This window comes from Diabrotica virgifera, chromosome 3 (assembly GCF_917563875.1).
Source record: "Diabrotica virgifera virgifera chromosome 3, PGI_DIABVI_V3a".
NCBI classification, from domain to species: domain Eukaryota; kingdom Metazoa; phylum Arthropoda; class Insecta; order Coleoptera; family Chrysomelidae; genus Diabrotica; species Diabrotica virgifera.
This window is the reverse complement of record NC_065445.1, coordinates 14587463-14605255: the sequence shown is the minus strand read 5'-3', so window position 1 is coordinate 14605255 and position 17793 is coordinate 14587463. Positions and strand designations below refer to the sequence as shown.

Sequence of the window (17793 nt, the reverse complement as noted above, 5' to 3'; positions counted from 1 at the left end):
AAATACTTTCTTCTTAATTTTTTGTACTTTCTCTATCTTAGATCTGTCCTTTCCCTTTTGTGTTTTTGCCCTGTACCTTTCTTCTATTGCCTCTTTCTCTGGGGTGTCTGTAGCAATTATACTCTTTCCCTTTCTTTTTATGTTTTTGGCTTTCCGTGGTTCTGCTTTTGGAAATCCTCGAAAATCTTCAGGACTCCTAAAGGCGCATTTTTTACTAGGCGTATCTTGGTTTTCGATTCCCGATTGTGTTATATTCGTGTTTTCGTCACTTGCTGACTCTGCTGTTCTATTTATTTCGCTTCTTAAGACTTTTCCAACGAAATAAATCTTTCTTTTCTCTTTTTTGCCAGTGAATTCCACTAAGACAAAATCTCCTTTAGTCGGGTTACTATGCAGATTCGAAAAATCACCTGGGTCAATTTAAAAAAAAGTTTCATCTCCTGATGATGAATCTAGTAGTGGCTCTTCTTCGGAGGTTTCGGAATCTTCAGCAAATACTTTCTTCTTAATTTTTTGTACTTTCTCTATCTTAGATCTGTCCTTTCCCTTTTGTGTTTTTGCCCTGTACCTTTCTTCTATTGCCTCTTTCTCTGGGGTGTCTGTAGCAATTATACTCTTTCCCTTTCTTTTTATGTTTTTGGCTTTCCGTGGTTCTGCTTTTGGAAATCCTCGAAAATCTTCAGGACTCCTAAAGGCGCATTTTTTACTAGGCGTATCTTGGTTTTCGATTCCCGATTGTGTTATATTCGTGTTTTCGTCACTTGCTGACTCTGCTGTTCTATTTATTTCGCTTCTTAAGACTTTTCCAACGAAATAAATCTTTCTTTTCTCTTTTTTGCCAGTGAATTCCACTAAGACAAAATCTCCTTTAGTCGGGTTACTATGCAGATTCGAAAAATCACCTGGGTCAATTTAAAAAAAAGATTCATCTCCTGATGATGAATCTAGTAGTGGCTCTTCTTCGGAGGTTTCGGAATCTTCAGCAAATACTTTCTTCTTAATTTTTTGTACTTTCTCTATCTTAGATCTGTCCTTTCCCTTTTGTGTTTTTGCCCTGTACCTTTCTTCTATTGCCTCTTTCTCTGGGGTGTCTGTAGCAATTATACTCTTTCCCTTTCTTTTTATGTTTTTGGCTTTCCGTGGTTCTGCTTTTGGAAATCCTCGAAAATCTTCAGGACTCCTAAAGGCGCATTTTTTACTAGGCGTATCTTGGTTTTCGATTCCCGATTGTGTTATATTCGGGTTTTCGTCACTTGATGACTCTGCTGTTCTAAGATCATCATCACTTCTTGGTTGTGTTGAATTTAACCCACTAGTAATATTTTCTTCTGGAATTTCTCGATCAGTAACAGCACTTGGCAAGAAATCTACATCGCTAAATACACTTGCGTCATACGGATATATTCCACACTTTTTGAATGCGTTTATTATATTACTTGGCGTAAGAGCCTTTTCATGAGGTATGCCAACGCATTCTGCCACTTCATATATGGATAGTGGTTTACCTGGGTGTCGCAGCATCCAGCTATCCACCGAAGCATTATATGCTGTCGAAAACGCCCTATAAACCCCCACATCAAGGGGTTGTAATTTATTCGAAGAATGTGGGGGAATCGTTAAGATTGTTACCCCATTAGCTTTTGCTAGGTTACGAACAGCAACGCTAAGATGACTTTCGTGGTTATCGTAAATTAAAAGGGACGCATTTTCTTTGGAGCTGTTCGAATATTTAATGAAATGCGCCATTACTTCACAGAACAAATCTGTGTTCATCCACCCACTAGGTGAAGCAAGGCCCAAGGTACCAGGCGGGGCTCCATGTAGCATATGTTCCTTAAAATGGGTTCTGGGAAACACCATTGCTGGAGGTAAATACTGGCCTGTAGCACTGACTATGCAACATGTTGTTACTAGGGTTCCTCTCTCACCACTTGTTACCTTATTTACCTGCTTAACCCCCTTAACAGCAACAACTTTTTGTGGTTTCTGGACCGTCATAGTGGATGTTTCGTCTAGATTACTCTTCTTCCGTCGGCAAATGCAGAAGTTCTTGAATAAACAGACTTTAGATTTTCAAAAAAGATCCCCACATTATGTCTATTAAAAGAGGTAGCCCTAGATAAGCTACAGCCTTCTGGCGTTCTTAATGAGAGTTGTTTATGTCGGTTACGATTTTAATCCTGCCCTCTCTTGGTTGTGCCATTTTTCGGGTATTTTCTTTTTATTGCAGACAGCCATTTCGTAGGCAAGTTTAAGACAATCGGTAACAGACAACCCATAAAACATTCGGGAGCAATCGATTATATATTTTGCTAGGGAAGCTTCCTCTTCTGTTGTAAAAACCTTGTTTACGGAGTAGTTAGGTGACATGTGAATATTACTGACATCACTAACTTCTTTAGCTTTCTTTGTGTATCTTGCCAAAGTTTGAAAAGCAATACCTTTTGAAGCAGCTACTTTTCTGATACTTCCACCATTCAGCACAAGATTCACTGCTTCTTTCATTTTTTCTTCAGGACAGTTCCCTATTTTTCTTTTCTTTGGATCCATGTTTGATCTGAAACAAATAAAATACTTATTGTCAAAGCTATTCATAATTATTGTCAAAGTCCAACAGTGAGACAGTCTCAGTGTTGGACCTAATGTTATGTCTCACTGTTAGACATCCGACCTCGACCGCCATTTTGTAATGCATATCATGTAAAACAAATTGGATCCACAAGATTTAAATATATTTCAAAACTACATAAATATTACTTACCCTGACGTAAATCGCCTATTAAAATATTTATTTATATTTGGAGTGTTAGAACAAAACAAGATAGCTATAAAAATTACTTTAGCATGTGCAAATCAAATGTAGTTCGACAACAGACCTGCACCCATTCGCTGTAAAGTAAATACTGGCGCGAAGGAACTGCATCGATAGTAGACACGCACTGACAAACTGCTAGACGAATTGGATATAAGGAGGGGAGCGGAAACAAATTGTCTCACTGTTGGTCCCTCTCCCCTACTGATGAAATAATAACAATACAAACTCAAAATTTTTCTTAAGGAGAAAATCAAAACATATTACCTACCTTACATAATCAAAAATTAGATCCATACTCATAATAACTGTCGTTGGTATCTTCATTTGGATTGTAAATAATGATTGGATTAATTACTTCGATGCGATTTTCACACATCCAACATTCTTCTAATAACTTTTCACATTTCCGCACACTTTCTTCCCAAATTGCAGAAGTCGTAGTATTCAATGCTTCTTGCCATGTTTCCAAAATTGCTGCGTTACGTTAATATAACAGCAGAATGAGCAATAAAGTTTTCATACAGGAAGGTCGTGAACAGATGCAATATTCGTCATAAAACAGATGAGCGAAAAGGCATTAGAATACCATAGATCCGCATTCTTAAGTTTGATTTACTTGAAGGAAGCATTTAACAGAGTAAGACTCAAGATGTAATACATAATCTGTTATAATAAAGGGATCAGGGTTTGCGTATTTGGTCCCACGGCAGAGATGCTTTGGTATCTTATTATTCTTTATACTCTTCAATTTTTGCTTTCGTAGGTACCTTCCATTATTTTTCTTTAGTCTCCTTTATCACTTTGTTCAATTAGGCAAGTCTTTTTCCTAGTTTTTTTTGCGGTTTTTATTTATATTTTTATCCCTAGATCCTTTTCTTTCTTACATCAAAGGTGATACTGACAAAATCCTCAAATCACTAAATACAATATTTACCACCCAACAAAAACTTTGATCTGTTAACGACAACACATCAAATGAACAACACCTTGAAATTTCTTGTGCAAATAGCCCCCGATCTTACTAAACCAATCATAGAATCCAAAATAGGATTTACAAACATTCCATCTGTTCACAGTTTCGTTTCAATTTCACCTCTAGGCCAACACGATCATCATACAGGTCACAAAATTGATTTTGAAAACTCCATAACCATCATAGCAGCCCCCATACGCTTGTATATACCGAGAAGTCATAGAGATTGAAAAACGGTCAAACTGTCTAAATTCTAAATAAAAGATATGACGGCATCCAGTTACCTTCGACATGGTGATCAAAAAAGCCGTCAAAAATTTTCGCGCCAACTTCCATCCAAAAGCCACTCCTGTGAACCACATCACCATCGACGGTATAAATGAGCCGTCCACAGAAACAGTAGTGCAGTGAACAGTGTAGTGTCTGGGGGCCCAGGAGACCCTGGAAGCCCCGAAGAGGACATCGAACGCTCGGCTTGTGAATATCGACGTGGTTCCAGAAGCCCGGTGAGTAATTTTAATTTTAATTCTTGTAATAATATTGATTTTTGACTTAAAGTTTTATACATACAGATATACTCATTTTTATGAAAAAACCTCTGTGGTTATGGCTTAATAAAATCGAATTAATTCTGCTTTATGGCATGAAATACGATACTCAATTTTACTGTAGCAAGAAATAAATGGGGTGCTTTAATCAACATAGCAACAAAAAATAAAAAAAAACAATGTGCCTTCCATTTCATGGAATTTTACTCCGTTTATTTCAATTTGCGAGTATGTTTATTTAAAATGTATTTTTAAGCCTTTTGTCCTTTATAAGGTTTCTACTCCGTTATACACTTTTAAACGTTACAATATTATATTGAAACGCTTCTGACCAGGGCGGATCTGTAAAAATATTAGTACATTTGGATGTTGAGAGGTAACTCATATTTTTTTGCAGAAATTGCTTGAAAATATCTCGTATAATAATATTGGAGTTATCCTTCCACTCAAAAAGGTCCGGAACATTGTTTAAATAATCAAAATGTCAAATAATGAAGGAAAAATCAATTATTTCTTCGATTTTTTTTTTATTATAACTTTAAAAGTATTCATTTCCGAGAAAAGTTGCACTAACATAAAAGTTGTGTAATTAAATTTCCTACAATATAAGATTAGTTAAAAATTTTAAAAATTGTCACCATTGTTGCAAAAGAGCAATAATTGCAAAAAAAAACATAAAAAACAAGTATTCGCATTTTACGTTTTTCAACGATCTATGCTACTCTTAGGACCGTTATATTTCACCCAGAAAAACTTTATGAAATAATAAACCAATACTGTAAATTTTATTAAGATCGGTTTAACAGATTTTGCAAAATAAATTTTGTAATCCAGCTTTCGCAAATAAAATTCATTTTTTCAAAATGTTGCAGGACTGAAAATAAAGCAGACAGCAAGTTGATTTTTTTTACATATAGAAGAATACTGTACCTTTCATCAGCAATTTGCAAAATTTACAATCAGTTAACTACCACGGCGTCAGGAATTTTTTTAAATAAACATTAATTTTTGGTGCTACGCCTCCGTTCTATGATACAGAAGTTCTTCCTTTTTTAAAAAATGATGTATTTATTCATAAGCTTTCATATGGTGCATTTTTTTTTCTTCTTGTAGTTCCTTCTCCTATCGGAGGTTAGATATCATCACAGCTATCCGTACCTCATTGGCTGCTGCCAGGGCCGTCTTAACCCGGGGGTGCAAGGGATGCGAGGCACCCGGGCCCCAAGTCCAAGGGGTGCAAGCTGAAAACTTGCTAGGCTCAAACTTGCGCTTTTTGTCCTTAAAAAAAACTACAAATAACAAAAACATACAAGTGCACTTTCGATATTTTTACAAAGGTTATTAATGCTTACTACACCTACGATATGGAAATGAAATATGAAACCCATTTAGATTATTCCGACAATAATTTCAAAAAGGTGACGCGTACACTATTTTGACCAATATTGAATGTCGATGAGTGACAATGAATCACCGTCTTGGTAAACAAAACATAATTATAATTTTTCTTTCATGGAAAGTATATTGTTTTGGAGAAACTCCGAAGAAAACTTTAAAAACAACACTATGTTTAAATTTACAAAAAAAAAACTAGCGCTTGGAAATAGATCTGATATAGATGGTGAAGATCTATTCCATGAGTTAGAATTGTTACCAATATTTTTTAAAAATATAGACACAACTCCACTCGATATTTTAAGTATATTCTAAAATAATTTACTCTCCGTTTTCCCAAATATTTCTACATGTCTTAGGATATATTTAACACTTCCAGATAAATAGCTGAAGGAGAAAGGTCTTTTTCTAAACTTAAATTGATCAAAAATAATTGGCTTTAATAAGTACCTATAGAAAAGCAAGTAAAAATAGATATCACCGAAGCAATAAAAACTTTTGCAAACTTAAAAGCTAGAAAAGTTGACTTTGATATACTTTAAAAAATATATGGTATAGTTTATAAGATTGATCTTTTTTGAATACTGAAACCATGTTTTCTAATATACAAGGTGGGCCAAAGAAAACAGTCCACCTCGATATTTGGCAGTAGTTATTAGATTTTAAGGAAATGCAGAAACATTTCGATTTTTATGATGACGTAATCGATCATTCTTTTTAAATAGAAATAGGGGTCGTGCGTAACTCATTTGAAAGGGTGTTCAACTCCCTATTCAGTAATATAAACATTTATATCATTATTTATACAGGGTGGCTAAAAAAATAATTTTTGAATTAAATTAATTGACGTAAAAAGAAGAATGTATGTAATTTATTTAACTCAAAATACATTGTACTGCTTTAAGAAAATAGAAAAAATGTTTATTTCAAAAATAAACATTTCTTTTCGCTTAAATGAAATCACAAACAACTTCTCACCTACCTCTTGGCAGTTTGAACATTTAATTTAAGCTAAAATCAATGTTTATTTGCCAAATAAACATGCTTTTCTATTTTCTGACAGCAATAGAATGTATTTTAAGTTAAATAAATTACATAGATTCTTCTTTTTCTGCCAATTAATTTAATTCAAAAATTATTTTTTTGTCCAACCCTGTATAAATAAAGATAGTAATGTTTATGTTGCTGAATAGAGAATTGAACATCCTTTCAAATCAGCTACCACACACGACCCCTATTCCCATTAAAAAAATTGTCGATTACGTCATCACGCCCAGATGGATGACGTCACTAGTATGAAATGTATATCAAAAAATTGTAATTTAAAAAAAATTGACCTGTTTCGGCATTTCCTTAAAATCTAATAACTACTGCCAAATATCGAGGTGGACTGTTTTTTTTGGCCCACCCTGTATAAATAAAGAAACAAACATAGTTTTAATTTTAGCGTACCTATCATAACCTATATAATCTTCTGACAAAAGGGGGCGCAAAAATGAGTCTTGCACCCCGGCGCCGTTTATGGTTAAGACGGCCCTGGCTGCTGCTATGAAAAGATCTACTGAGCTGTAACTATAACGCTCTCTTAGGTTTCTCGGCCAGGAAATTCTTCGTCTTCCTATGGATCTTTTACCCTTAATTTTACCTTGCATTATGAGCCTGAATATCTAATATTTCGCACCTCTGGTAATGTTGCCTAAATATTCCAGATTTCTTGTTTTGATTTTTTTATGACCTCCAAATCCTTTTGTAGCCTTCTTAACTCTTCTGAATTTGTAATTCGTTGGATCCATAGTATTTTCAAAATCCTTCTACAGTACCATATCTCTAATTTCTTTATATTATCCACTTTTAATATCTACATTTCCATTCCGTACTCCAAATTCGAGAATACGTAGCATCTTTGGGCTTTTATCCTCGGCTCCAGAGGAAGGTCTCGATTAACAAACATTTTTTTCATTTTTATAAATGCTTGTTTTGCAATTTCAATGCGTGTCCTGCTTTCTCTACCTTGGTTATTGTTTTCATTTGCCCAGGTTCTCAGATATTTGTAGTTATTCACTCTTTCTTGGTTTTATTAACTATTAAGTAATTATTTTTTTTTAAATAGAAAATAGACGGTTTCGTTTTGATTTAAATCTGTCTCGTGTCATCCCCCGATAGCGCTATTTTTAGGTCTACCTGTTGTCAAGGAGGCTATGCAAGAAGACAAATTTACATCAAAACTTCCGTATTTCTCGGTACAAAATAAAACTATTTATACCGGAGTAAGGTTAGAACGCCCTCTAACGGGGAATAAGTGAAATGCAAAATTTGTCTTCTTGCATAGCCTCCTTGACAACAGGAAGCCTAGAAATAGCGCTATCGGGGGATGACAGGAGACAGATTTAAATCAAAACGAAACCCTCTATTTTTTATTTTTACTAATGCCATACTCTGTATTAGAGTACAAAGACTCGTTTCATATAGGTTCTCTGAATCGCATGTTGGAATATTTTCCTAGCGGTGCCTTTTGATATTTTCATATCTGGGTTAACAGAGAACTTGAATCGAGTCGACATTCATTTCACTTATTTACTAATCGTTGCAGTGCTTCTAGACTGTCTGCATAAATAGCGATGTCGTCTGCGAATCTTATTTTGTTCAAGAATTCTAAAAAGATAGAAGTTGAAAATTAGCGGAAACTATTTTTTTGATTTTTAAATGCTTCGACTCCTGGGGCATTTACAAGCTTTCTACTCTCTAATACACTTTTAAACGTTACAATATATCGCATCGCATCTAAAAACAACATTTCATTTTAGATTTTTCCCTGTCGTGTACATATGTATTCGTTTCCACGTTCAAGAAAGCCCATAAAACCAAATAAGTGAGTAAACTTCTTAACCAGTCCCAAGTTTATGCTCTAGTCTTGTTTAGGGAACACTGTACCTGCCTGTTTTTCCATAATACTCCCCACGTGAATATCAGTATAAAATGTCGCTGTTTACGACATCAGCACCAGGCAGCGTTTTGCCGGCGGCGTAAATTTCAACTTTTTATATCCTACCTATTTAAGCTGTGTGTAAAATTTAGAGTTGGCCATTCTGCGTTATGGTCTAGCATATAGACCTAGTACTTTAATGTTGTTTGAAATTTTCAGAGAAAGGGATGTACCTAATCTTATTAGAGTTATTATTTTTTTAATGAGGATGTGCAATCACCTGATATAATAAGTTCCTGATAAAGATTGTAAGTTAGAAAGAGCTGAAGAAGTTACAGAATGACATTGAAAATAATATCTTGGTAATGAAAAGGAAGCAAACGAGGACACACAGCATATATAACTGAAAGAAACAATTTGGCGTAGTTCAGTAATTACTTATTACTGTACAAAGAAAATACTTACTTCTTTTGTTGAAATATATAAACTGGCGGGTCACGGATTAGCATAGAAGTTCATTGGTATTTAGGAAATCGACGTGGCGCGCGTCGATCAACATCACAACGACTATAAGATAGGGGTGTTCGTCAAAGCGTATTGGGAAGATCATAATATTATGTAACGTCCTTAAAATGTTCCTACCTCCTCGTTAGATAAATGAAAAAAGACAAATTAACACAATATAAAAGAAAAATATCCGATTTTTCCGGGAGGTGAAAGAAGCCCAGTTCTTATTACTTTCTCGAGCTACCCCAGTTAAAAAAAAACTGAAGGTTCTCCGTGTCATAGAAAGCGAAGTATTGCAAATTTTTCCAGCGATCTCCCATCCACTTCCATCTTTATGGCGGTATTTGCTAGCTATAAACTGCGGATCATAAAATATAGATATTTAATTCTTCAATTTTCAGCTCTTAATGTTAGTAAACAGTGGAAATGTGATTTTAAGAAAAAAATGCTATCTTGGGTCCTATTGGCCATATTATACGGTGCTTTCTTTTTAAATATTGTGTGTTTTCACCATCTTTTCAATGAGCCTACTTACAAGCTTGTGACATAAAGAATGTCAAAATTATTATAAATGTTACGGTATTTTCAAGAACAATTTTGATAAAATGTTGAAATTTTTTTAATATAACTTAAAACTGAAACCTCAAAGAATCGATTGCGATTTGATAAATACTTTTAGAGTCACTATTGGTACAAGTACAATTATTATTGTTTAAATAATCACTCTCCGGGATAAACAAATTGAATAACTTCCAAACTATTTGGTCGATGTAGATCAAATTTAGTACACTTGAATAACTCCAGAAGGACCAAACGTACATATATGCGGTTCATATGTATATGGGCCGCAATAACCAAAGCAGAGACAGAATCGGTCAGAACATCAGCATAGATGACTTTAAAATGATTTTTGCACCACATTGGTGACTTTGGTTTTCTGTCTTATCCATGTGTTTGTTTTCCTGTCCTTAAGTGATATGCCAAGCATTGCTCTTTCCATCGCGTGTTGAGTGACTCTAAGTATGTTCATATTCTTTTTTGTGATTGTCCATGTTTGTGCACTATATGTTAATATCGGAATAATGCATGCATCAAAAATTTTAGATCTAAGATGTAGTTGAATTTGCTGATTTCTGAGTATATAGTTCAGTTTGCCGAATGCTGCCCAAGCTAACGTTCTTCTTCTTTTTATTTCTTCCGTTTGAATTTCCCTGTTTAGTATTATTTTTTGTCCTAAGTATATATATTCTTCAACTTTTTCTATAACTTTGTCGTTTATTATTGTCACGGTTTCTTCTGAGTGCATGACTTATGTTTTGTTTAAATTCATTTTCAGTCTCACTTTAGAAGATTCTGTGTGTAGTTCTTAAAGCATGGTTTGCAGTTCTTGTAGGTCAGTAGCTGTCAGGATTATTTCATCCGCAAATCGTAGATTAATGAGGTAGCGGCCATTGATTACGGTAGCGGCCATTATATTTCCAATTGAGATTTTTAAACACGTCCTCCAAAACTAAGGTGAACAGTTTGGGTGATAGAGTGTCTCCCTGTTTGACTCCCTTGTTTAATGGTACAGGGTTCGAGTATTCATTTTCATTTAGGTAGTATGTAGCTGTAGCTTGTTTCATAGTTTCTTTTATTAAGTTAATATAACTGCTGTCTATTCTACAATTTTGCATTGCGTTTATTACGGCCGTGTGTTCTATAGTGTAGAAAGCTTTTTCGTAGTCAAATGCTATAAAAACTGGAAACTTGTATTCGTTACATTTGTCTATTAATATTTTTGTGGTTAACAGGTGATCGGAAGTTGAATATTCTTTTCTAAAACCTGCCTGTTCATATGGTTGGTATTCATCTAATTTCCTTGTTAGTCGGGTAGTTATGACTTTGGTGAGTATTTTAAACAGGTGTGAGAGTAGACTGATGGGCCTGTAGTTTTCCAACTTTCGATTATCACCTTTCTTGTGTAATAATAACTTTAGAGTTGTTCCAGAGGGACTTTGCCCTGGTGCAACCAACTGTCTATAAGCTTAGTTACAAACGCCCTATCGCGAGTTATCTCGCCCTGTGGCGAGATAATATAGCAGGAGACCTGAAAGCTTTCGGCGTGGAGAATTGGATAGAGATTGCTCAAGACAGAGAAGAGTGGAAGCATATTGTTGAGTCGGTTAAAACCCACGAAGGGTTGTAACGCCACGGAGTATAGTACTACATTACTTACGTCACTACCTTTACAGGAGATAACGTAAATCGTGGGATAACCCAAACGCACATACGTCAGCCTTTAGCTTCGAACAAGTACGACAATATTATTATTTCTATTTTCTCCGGGCGTGCTCGACAAGTATTTTTAATTCAATGCCAGGTCGTGACACTTTGAATAATTTGCTGAATGTACAATGTTACCATCGTTGCAAGGTGGCACATTGCGTTAATGTTTATAAACAGTAAATACAATACTTTTGATATTTCTTCTACCAAGATATTATATTGAATTGATCTATATTGAAATTATGATCTAATTTGCTATAATACTGATGTAATAATACCACAAAGCTCAATCAGCTGTACATCTTGAAGTATTTGTTATCAGCTAATCTTCATATACCTTTTAGACCCTTCCAAATCCTCAAATATTTTTACATCTGTTTTTTTTCTTTACTGACCTAATATTATGTGAATTATGACTTTATGCTCGAGTATACTCTTGTAGGTACTGTTTTATAAAGGTTCTCCCTATTTGTCAGACCAACTTGTGGATTTTTTTGTTTTAAAAACGTCCATAAAATCTTTATGCAACATCATAATAACAGTAGCCTGGAAACGTATCATATGTAACGTCCTTAAAATTTTCCTCCCTCCTCGTTAGATAAATGATCTATAATAATTTTATGTGTGTTCGCAGCTCCCATCGGCTGGCTATTTAAGTAAAAGGTCGTGACGGCGGCGAATGTTTTTTCATTTGGCTTTTTTATTAATTTGGGTTACGCCGCGACGGGCAAATAACCGTAAAATCTCTAAAAATATGTGTAGGTATCACCCTCTCCGAAAATGTCCTGTCCGCGCACCAACTTTCTCACATTTCTTCCAAAAAATTACGATCGTGTAGATTCCTGACAGTGGTGGGGTGGCGGCAATCCCTACTAGATTTCGATCATTCATATTATATAACGAACCAGCAGAAGAAGCTATTGGAAAGAGGAAAATTAACACGAGAGCGACAAACCACACCAAACCGTGGTTTTGTCAAAAGGTAAAAGAACTCTCTGAATTAAAACGCAAATGATACCTGAGATATAAAAGCACACAATCGGAAGAAGCTCTAGCGGAATATGTCCAAGTAAGAAACGAAGTAAACGCAAGAATAAAATCAATCAAAAGAGAACATTGGGCTAAATTCACTAGCGACATGCACTACGACCTGTATGGTGCCCAAAAGAAAGTATGGGAAATGCTTCGGAACAGGAAAAAACCAATTAACGAGTTCGTGAGGGAGTACCTATACAGACATTTTAAAGAGCTGTATATTGCTGAAGAAACAGTGAATATAAACGTATACGAAACAGATATAAGTGCTACAATCAATGACGAAGAGGTAGAAGCAAAGATCAAGAAGCTAAAAAACAAAATCACCTGGAACGGATGGTATACCCCATGAACTTTTAAAATATGGAAGCCCTGAACTTGCAAGTATACTGTCGTAACTATTTAACAAAATCTTAAACAAAAACAGAAACACCATAGAAATGGCATAAAAGCATTACAATATAATAAAATAAAAATGTATACCATGTACCAATAAGTTTTCAATTTAAAAATATTTTAGTAATATTTTTAATATTTTCAATATTAATAATTTACTATTAGGATTGAAAACTACTTCGTCTTTCAATGCCAGATGGCGCTAGCCACCTACTATCATCACTTCAGTTGCAATGGGTGGGAAAACCTCTCGATACGAATCAGTTAAAATATGGAGAACAGTGCCTACATTCCTTCCGATGAAGGCTCCAATAAGAGCCGAAAATCGCGATTCAAGGGACTGGACTGCACTCCGTATTCTAATTGAAAAGTAAGATTGTTTTGCCTTCGCATTGCTACTGAATAAAAATGGTATACATTTTTATTTTATAGTCGTATTACTCCGTAGAGTAACTAGGTGCATTTTTCCGTTGGAACTTTACCAGCTGCAGACGGGGGATGTGAATTGCATAGTGTAGAATTCCTTCCTTCTCGTCTTCACTGCAGCATCCATTTGACTTGCAAATTGTAGAAGTCTTGGAGGTGTCACCAGGAAAGTGTACCAATAAGTTTTCAATTTAAAAATCTTTTAGTAATATTTTTAATATTTTCAATATTAATAATTTACTATTAGGATTGAAAACTACTTCGTCATTACAATATATTTAAAAAAAGGACAAAAAATTTGCCCACAAAACTACAGAGGAATAACCCTCTTAAATACAACGATGAAACTTTTCACGGGTATTCTTAAGGACAAATTGGAAAGGCAAATCACTAATGCTGAAGAACAACAAGGTTTGACAAAGGGATGGTCTATAACAGACGCAGTATTTATAATAAAACAAATAAAAGAAAAAGCTATAGAGTTCGGCATGCTAGCGTATATTTATTTCATTGATCTGATGAAGACAGGGTTCGCCTGGGAGACATTCTTAATATATTAATAGAAAATAAAACACCGACCAGCACAACAAAGATAGTCCATAACCTAAATAACAACAACGTAACTAAAATTAGAGCAGGAGACCAATTCACTGAAAATATTCCAACACCGGGAGGAATCAGACAAGGCGACAGTTTAAGCCCCTTCTTGTTTAACCTACACATGGGCAAAATTATAAACGAAGTAACATCTCTTAATCTCCGATATACAATGGGCAACAAAACTATTGGTATGGTGTATTACGCAGATGATGCAGCAGTTATTGCCGAATCAGAAGATGATCTTCAGAGACAGCACTTTCAGTTTTTTCAAATAAGCCGCCAACTAAATATGAACATTTCTATGAACAAAACTAAATGTATGACAATAGCAAAAGATCGCTCAGATGTAAGTTAGTGGTTGAGAACAACCATATAGAACAGGTGATGCAATTCAGATATCTGGGCATAGATATATCAAGCACCCACGACCCAGTAAAGAACCTGAGGAGTCAGATCAACAAAGCATCTGCACTGCCAGGATGTCTGCGGGAGATAGTCTGGTCAAATCCGTACATGCGCACAGATAGCCAAATTAGAATCTACAAGACTTGCATACGACCGATCATGACATATGGCACATAAGTGCGCGAAGACACCAACAGGACGAAACAGATGCTAAGGGTTGCCGAAATTAATACCCTAAGAACAATAGTGGGGAAAACAAGAAAACAAACTACTCGGTGGATAGAGAGACTCCAATAGTACCTATAACTTCGACGTAGTACATCGAAAAGGGTGTTTCATAAGAATGCCGATATTCTTACTAGGCGACCCTGTTCGGAGCGACAATGCCAGTACCTACTATCAAAGACTTAAAGAAAAAGAGAACGTAACTGCAGAAGTGAGTCTCAAGGTAACCACATTTAAACAGGAACAAGATCATCAGACTTCCCTGGAAAATCTTAAAAAGAGTAAAAGAAGATACTGACTTAAAATTCATACAAGAATGGAGTAAGATCTATTTGGCAGGAAATAACCAAATATAGTGCAAAAATAAAGGCGCACTGAGCTCAATGGGAACCTCTGTAACTTTCCAAAGGTCTTTTAGTATTGGTAACCAAAGCCTGCTGCATTCTGCTGATGAATTTTCTACACATTTTTCTTCGTTGAGTAGGATGAGGCATGGGCGCCCATATAAAAATTTTCAGGGGGGGCAGACGTGAAGATTTTGCACATTACATTGTGTACACTATGGATAACAATATACAGTTTAAAGCACCCGAAAAGCCTGGTGGGGTGGCACGCCCCCACCCCTGCCCATGGGTATGGGCGCGTATGGGATGAGGGCTGTTTCTTTGACTTTTATCTTTTTATATATGTTTCTTTCATGATTATTGATGCATTTTACATTGTACTCTGTGCTCCTTGTCCCAGGCATGTTTGCATATCTTGCTGAGTGTTTCATGCTCGTTAACCCTGACACTTAGTGGTTTTGCAGTTTCTCCTACGTAGAAGTTGTCGAATTCATAGGATATTTTGTAGATGCAGTTTTTGGATCTTTCTTGTGTGTTGTTGGGTTTGGTTTTGGACAGGATAGATCTGAGTATTGTTGTATGTTGTTGTAATGTTGTACTTGTTTTCTATCCTTTTTAATTTTTCTTATCCATATGAAGTCCTTTACATATGGAAGTGTTGTCATCTTTGAATCCCTTCTTTTGGATGTCTCTGGAATGCTTGTGGTGTTGTGTTTATGTTCTCCAATCTCGTGGAATTCCTTCAACAACAGTTAGTCATTTTTTTGTCAAAATCTTTGTTAGCAGGTTTTTCTCTTCCTGGAATGCGTTTTCATTGGAGCATGTGTTTCGAACTCATATCCTTAGGGACTATCCTTTTCTGACTATCATATAGATATTTGATTATACCTTCCTTGATGTTTACTTTGTGATTGGAGTGGTAATTTAGTTGGAGTGGTTTTCTGTAAACTTGCCACAAGAAAACAGTTTCAGAAATTTAATAAATTTATTTAAACGAAAAGTAACAGTGTATTTAAGTTTTTTATCATTGTTAAAGGTAATATTTTTTATATAATTAAATTTAATGTGTTTGGAGTTAGCAATAGCCTAAATAAACTCCTCTAGAGCCTCAATCCTCCCGAGCACGCCTCTGTCGACTGCGAATAATCAGGTCATGTATGGGCAAAACGTGCAGGGGCTCGTCCCAGAACGCTTGCGCGGGATCGCTGCATCCAGACTCTGGAGTCTGGATAGTCGTTTTTTCAGAGTTGATCGTGATCCACGAATTCCCACTTTATATCGACTAAATTGGTGCTAACAATTTTTGTATTTACTTAAAACAAGATAACTACCTATTTCTAAACAAACACTGAGACTAAATCTAACATTTAAGACATTTATACACCAAACTAAATAATTTTTTGAGATAAATACATCGTAGATAAATCAATAATCGAAATTAAATATATAAAACATAAAAAAAACGTAATAAAAATTTTTTTGGCTAGAGCAAAGACATGAAAGAGTCTTGTTAAAGACCATACTTTGTGCTGCTATGGACATGTAAGTTTTTTGTTAACTTAGAGAGAGATCATAGGTGCCTATTTAGCCAATAGTTTATTAGAGATATTATTTGAGATATTTTTTGCACTGAGAAATTTTTTAACGAATATTTAAAAGATTGTGGGGCCAACGAAGTGAATGCATATATTTATGGATAAGATAGCAACATTTATATATGTCTTTGTTAATATATATGTCTAGAGGGTTGTAACACCAACATTTTTTAAGGTGAGTAAAGTATGGTTATGTAATGTTTTTTCTTTTACTACTTCTTGAAACTGTAGTAAGTAAAAAGGTTTGTTCTTTTTAATGGCTTGAAGATATTCGAATTTGTCAGTACATATATGCAGTTGAATTCTTTGACATATTATATCTTTCATTATTTAGGTAGAGATTCTGCTTATATATTTTAAATATTTATTAAATTTACAACATATTTTTTATGCATTTTGATTAGTATTTAGCATGCATTTATTAATTAAAATTTTATAATCGACAATATGAAATGAACAATTGGACATTTTACCTTTTCATATTAGGATTTAATGATTTTTTCTTTACTATAGATAACTAATTATACAGGGTGTAACAAAAATACAGGTCATAAATTTAATCACATATTCTGGGACCAAAAATAGTTCGATTGAACTAAACTTACCTTAGTACAAATGTGCACATAAAAAAAGTTACAGCCCTTTGAAGTTACAAAATGAAAATCGATTTTTTCCAATATATCGAAAACTATTAGAGATTTTTTACTGAAAATGGACATGTATCATTCTTATGGTAGGACCATCTTAAAACAAAATTATAGTGATATTTTATTGAAAATAGACATCTGGCATTATAATAGTAGTAGTATCTTAAGAAAAAATTATAGTGAAATTTGGACACCCCATAAAAATTTTATGGGGGTTTTGTTCCTTTAAACCCCCCAAACTTTTGTGTCCGTTCCAATTTAATTATTATTGTAGTACTATTAGTTAAACACAATATTTTAAAAACTTTTTTGCCTCTTAGTACTTTTTCGAAAAGTCAGTTTTTATCGAGATATTTTGAATAATCCACCACATATTTGTATACAGGGTGTAACAAAAATACAGGTCATACATTAAATCACATATTCTGGGACCAAAAATAGTTCGAATCAACCTAACTTACCTTAGTACAAATATGCACATAAAAAAAGTTATAGCCCTTTGAAGTTACAAAATGAAAATCGATTTTTTCGAATATATCGAAAACTATCAGAGATTTTTTATTGAAAATGGATATGTGGCATTCTTATGGCAGGAGCATCTTAAAGACAAATTATAGTAAAATTTGTGCTCCCCATAAAAATTTTATGGGGGTTTTGTTCCCTTAAACCCCCCCAAACTTTTCTGTACGTT

The 17793-nt window shown here is 34.6% G+C and overlaps 1 protein-coding gene across 4 annotated transcripts in view; it reads left to right on the top strand.

Annotated features, from left to right (window-relative positions):
- Nucleotides 1–4210: 4210 nt before the first annotated feature.
- LOC114327122 (uncharacterized) overlaps nucleotides 4211–17793 on the top strand; it is a 160089-nt gene continuing 146506 nt past the window's right edge. For 2 of the 4 annotated variants that reach the window (XM_028275628.2, XM_028275625.2), the window contains exon 1: nucleotides 16108–16402. In XM_028275628.2, coding sequence (XP_028131429.1) covers nucleotides 16395–16402 — 8 coding nt within the window. In that variant the 5' untranslated portion in view covers nucleotides 16108–16394. Of the gene's footprint in view, nucleotides 4295–16107; nucleotides 16631–17793 lie in introns of those variants that run through there. The other 2 variants (XM_050647808.1, XM_028275626.2) reach the window with 2 other exon arrangements.